Raw genomic sequence first — 5,196 nt, 5'->3', positions numbered from 1 at the left:
TTCAACAAATAGCAATGGATTTCAACTTCTTTAAAACAGATTATCAAAATTTCAGTTTTTCTTCACTTTTACTTATAGATAGTTTGCAAATTTAAACAAATTAATTCAAAAATGCATATTAAATCTGAAAGATTGTTTATAACAATAATATTGTTGTATTAGTTGTGTAGTATAGTATGTGAGGGTTATATCGATTATATATGCGTTTTTATCCAGCTTAACTACTTTATCTATTTCATCTTCCGGACTTGATTCATCATTTAGTTTGAATTATTGAAGCTTTTCTTCGAAAAAAGATTCAATAATTAGCTTTCTGTTTGTTGTAGTATCTTTCCAATTTGCCGTCTCAGTTACTGCAATATTAGTTTTAATAAATTGAACTACCTCGGCCTTAAGATCCTGCATGTTATATAGATCGGCTGCCTTTAGCACTATGGGTGCAGTTTCTATTGACAAATTCTCGCTCATAGATCTCGCACACATCTTCTTTAATCGGTCCAGCTCATACTTATCAGATTAACATTCAACTCTTTTAAGTTAGGGGATTTCTCGGTGTAAATATATCGTAGCATTTCGATGACAACATCGTTAGAGAAATCGCTATTTTATGTGATATATCAAAGCCTTACATTAATCTGCCAATTTCGGTTGCACATTTAAAAAGCGTATAAAAACAAAGATAACAAATAGTTTCATTGTTACTTAAATTTTGGTATTTCTAGTCTTGCCAATATATAATTAGCTCTAATATAAATATCGCCAGTTTCTTGGAAATCACCATCCCTAATGCTAAGGGTCTTACATTTGGAAGCCCTGGTAAAGTTAGGGCATCAATAATGTGAGAATGTCTAATTATTATGGTGGAACTAGCAGTAAACGATTTACTTATAAATAACAATTAAAAAATTTACTTATGAGTTTTTGTGGACATAATTAAATAAATAAATATAACTACAGGCTTACTATAGAAAACAAATTAATTTAATTACCTGATATAATTGTGAACTAATTAAAGTGAACCGTTCAGTGAGCGAAAATAGATTCAGTTCACGAGAATTAATTCGGTTCACAAGAACTAGTTCAGTTCACGATAACTGATTCGTTTGACGAACCCACGCTACTCTTTTTTCGTTTTCCAACCCTTGCTTTGATGAGTGTGTGCGTGTGTGTGTGTGTGTCTATCAACTGAGAAAATAAAAATTATTTAGAACGGCAACGCGAGCAGCGAGTACGGAAAAATTTAGAAAAACTCGAAAATCGTTGTTTATTTTGCACGTAATATTAATTAGTTGGTTGGAGCGCATAGCTAGTTCGGCGTAATGAATTTTGGAAATAGCGCTTACGGCATCGGACAGCGGCGACCCGTAAATAATGCGCCGTCTTTTGCGCCAATTCGCAGTGGCAGCGGCATCGGCAGCGGCATTGATGACAACTTTCGTGGCATTCAGTCGCAGTCAATGAACTACGGACGTGCGGACAGTTTTAGCCGCAACAACAACAATAACAGCGGCAGCAGCTACGGCAACAACAATAACAGCGGCAGCAGCTACGGCAACAACAACAACAGCGGCAGCAGCTACGGCAACAACAACAACAGTGGCAGCAGCTACGGCAACAGCAACAGTCAACGCTTTACGAGCATCGATGGCAAATTTGGCAGCATGCAATCGATTAATTATGGTCGCTCCTTGGACAACTTGGGAGGCGGCTACTCCAATCAACGTTTTGGTGGCAACCCCAGCAATAATCGTGGTGTCGATAGTTTAAATATTGCAACCAGCAAAAGTAACTATAATGACAATTATCGTGGACAGCAGCAATCGAGTTTCATGGGACGCTCGATGAACAATGCGAGCGATAACAATCGAGCGATAAATAATCTCGATTATTCTGCTGGCAATCGCGGCAGCGACAATTTTCGTCGACCAACAGCAGCACCACAACAACAGCAACAACAAGCGCAGCTATCAAATTTAAATCTAACACGTTCAGTTAGCGATCTTGGCTATAATAATGACAACAATCAGCGTTTTTACAATAATCATAATGAACGAATCGATACATTCCGACGTGCCGATAACTTTAGCGATAACTACCGCGGCCAGGTATCGAACAATTTGGGACGCACTGGCGCCAATTTCAAATTCAACAATGACGGACGTTCAAATAATTCACCCAACTTTGGCTATAATAATAATAGTAATATTAATAATAACAATCGCAGTTTTGATGACAATTTTAACAACAACAAGAATATTCCGAATAATTTGCCACAGAATTATCGTGGGCAACAGAACGATCAAGCATTGGCCGTAATTAATGATACCGTCAATGCATTAATGACAAACAGTAATTATAACTTTAATAATTCGGCTAATTTCAATAGAAATCGCAACTTTAACAACACTGGTCCGAATCCCAACAACAACTGGGCCAACAATCGGCCACAACAACAACAACAAGCAATAAATTCTAATCTAAATCATAATAATCAAGGAAAGGTGTTTAAGCCACCGATTAATCGAGCTCAAGCTCCGATAACATCTCGCAAACCAGCTGCCAATTTTGGTAAATTCCAGGGCAATAACCGCAACCAGAATCAACCCATCAACAACAATATCAACCCTAGAACCAAGCCAGATCAGGCCAACAACAGAAGGAACAACATTGTTAACAGCAATGTTAACCCCAATGTTAATAAACAACAGACGTCGCATCAAGCTCTGGCCAAGAATACTAACGGTGGCCAAAAGCCTCAGTCTCTGTCTCAGTCTCAGGCCAAAGCTGTAGTGGCTCCCAAGACCGCCCAAAATACTCAAGCCAAGTCCAACGTGAATTCCAAGCCGGAGATAAAGAAGCAAGCAACCGATGCTAATCCAAAAGGTAAGCTTAACATTATCATTATGATTTCATTTTTTTTTTTTTTTTAATTTAAAAGAATTTTACCCAGGGAATAATACCGTAACTGTTGACTGAATATAACCGTTTAAAATTTAGTACTGCAACTGAAACCGTAACTGATTTGTTTACTTTTTTCAAGAACCAAACTATTTGAACTTTCGTTTCTTTGGCAAAACTAAATCGATTTTCAAGCAAAATGTCATTTTGATCATGGTTTGGTCTCTACAATTATTTTGAATTCAAAATTTATTAATTTCTTGAAAAAAAAAAATTTTCCTAGTATTTGATTTTGATGGTAAGGGTCCCCCCTTTGAAATTTTGAAAAATGAAAATTTTAAATCTTAAGTTTTTACTTTAATCAATTCCTTATATCGTAATTAGTATATATTAACACTTTAAACTTGATTCTGAGACCTTTCACTTTTCTGTAAAAAATCATGTGAAATTGTAGATAAATTTTGACTTGTAAAGTTGCTAGGTCAAATGGTTTGACCAACTTCAAACATTCGTTACTTGGTAAAAACTGAACCGACTTTCATGCGAAATCTCATTTAGTTTATGTTGTGGCTTTAAATTCATTCTGCTTTTAAATTTATGCAAAGGGACATTAGAACATTTTAAATTTTAAATCTCAATTATTGGAAACTTATTATTGTTTCAATTAAAGGAAGTTCTAAACAATTGTTTCTTTGTAGTGGGTCAGAAGCGTGCGGCACCAGCACCGTCACCAGCACCGTCTGCAGTACCAGCTGGAGCAGCTGGACCACAATCTGCCACAAAAGCGGATATCAAGCGTCGCAAGCTGGCAATAAAGCGAGGATTCCTGCTGGGTGGTTTCAAGCTGCCGTATGTGAATAGCAACAAGGTGGCATTACCACAGCCGGAGGATAAATCCTATGCGGTGATGTTCTTCGAGCAGGCTCTGATCTACAGTACAAGCGGCGAGGAGTTGGATGATGAGACGACAGCGGAGATAATTCCGGATAATGATGGCGAGGGCAAGAATGCGGGACGGACGCTGGTGAAACGGATACGGAAACGTTTGCACTATGAGTTGACTCAGTTGGAGGAGTCGAAGAAATATAAATCATGGCTCAGCTGGTGGACGGATTACAAGTGGTGTGAAAAGGCCATACAGAAGCAGCTGGATACATTTGGTAGTGTCAATCTAAGGGATTGCTTCATACCGGATCTACCTCGTCTAACCACCGAACAGGTGGTCGATGTCATTGTTAAGCAGGCACAATTCGGGTTGGAAAAGAATTCCGATAACTATTTCAACAACATGAAATCGATTCTGACCCTAATGAATGTCACATTTTTGGAGAACCTTAAAATGCCCAATACCGAAAAGGTTCAGGACATGATCCGTGCTGTCCCCAACGATTTTTGGTCATACAAAATGCGCAGCATGGTCTATTTGTGGGCTCAGTACCTAAAAATCTCCAAAACCTCGTCCCCGTCAACCGAGACGGGCGTCAAGGAACTGCAGGCTATTGCCAGAGATTGGAAGAATCCTCTATTCCATTGGATTGCCAAGCAGGCCTTTGATGAGCTTAAGGTGAGTCTATTTTTCTTTTAACACTATTGTAGTTTATTAAAAACAAAAAATGAAATAATTAGAGATGTTTTTCACAAAAATATTTTATGTCTAGCGCATAAAAGCTAATTTTGGGCATTATATCAGGAATCACTTTCGCCACTTGACTCTGATCTCGTAAATATGTTTTTTTCGAAAATTGAATATGCATTTAAGTCGGTGGTTTATATCCTGGCCAAATTTTATTCAGATCGGTAACCTATATCATATAACTTCCAAAGTAACTATCGGTCGAAAATCAACTTTTGGTGCAGAGTACCTGGGCACATTTAAAAATTATAGACAAAAATAAATAGTATTTATTAAACATTAAAAAAATGTATAATTTTTTACTGCAAGCAACTTTTGATTTTGTGAAAATTTGTTTCTGGACTAACTGTATGTATATTAATTAAATTAAATAATTGCAGGCAATTAGCGAAGTGGAGTGGCCGGAACACAAGCAGCAGTACGAGGAGTTGCAATCATCGGAACCTACATCTTGAATAAGTTATATATCTGCTTGTATGCATTTCAATAGAATATAAACAACGTAACAAGATTATACATAGAATGATAATAAAAATCGAATGCATACATATAATGCTGGCCTGTGCGGTTTTTTCTAGCTCTACGATATCAACTTCCTTTTACAGAGGTGCAACAGCTGCGCTTATTTAATGGATATAGATTTCATTATGTAATCGAGCCGAATT

The 5,196-nt window shown here is 37.2% G+C and overlaps 1 protein-coding gene across 1 annotated transcript; it reads left to right on the top strand.

Annotated features, from left to right (window-relative positions):
- Positions 1-1,136: 1,136 nt before the first annotated feature.
- Positions 1,137-5,084, top strand: LOC117782347 (GATA zinc finger domain-containing protein 14). The gene is made up of 3 exons (XM_034619445.1): positions 1,137-2,883; positions 3,597-4,462; positions 4,912-5,084. The coding sequence occupies exons 1-3, from the start codon at positions 1,320-1,322 to the stop codon at positions 4,984-4,986; spliced, it is 2,505 nt and encodes an 834-aa protein (XP_034475336.1). The 5' UTR covers positions 1,137-1,319; the 3' UTR covers positions 4,987-5,084.
- The last annotated feature ends 112 nt before the right edge of the window (positions 5,085-5,196 follow it).

Source organism: Drosophila innubila (assembly GCF_004354385.1).
Source record: "Drosophila innubila isolate TH190305 chromosome 2L unlocalized genomic scaffold, UK_Dinn_1.0 4_B_2L, whole genome shotgun sequence".
In the NCBI taxonomy this organism is placed as follows: Eukaryota; Metazoa; Arthropoda; class Insecta; order Diptera; family Drosophilidae; genus Drosophila; species Drosophila innubila.
The sequence above is the reverse complement of the archived record's forward strand: the minus strand, read 5'-3'. Positions and strand labels throughout refer to the sequence as shown.

Excerpts from the sequence above, each read along its gene's own strand:
- LOC117782347 (XM_034619445.1), top strand. The coding sequence starts at position 1,320 with ATGAATTTTGGAAATAGCGCTTACGGCATCGGACAGCGGCGACCCGTA. Across the intron at positions 2,884-3,596 it reads AACCGATGCTAATCCAAAAG|TGGGTCAGAAGCGTGCGGCA; the intron begins GTAAGCTTAACA and ends GTTTCTTTGTAG. Across the intron at positions 4,463-4,911 it reads AGGCCTTTGATGAGCTTAAG|GCAATTAGCGAAGTGGAGTG; the intron begins GTGAGTCTATTT and ends AAATAATTGCAG.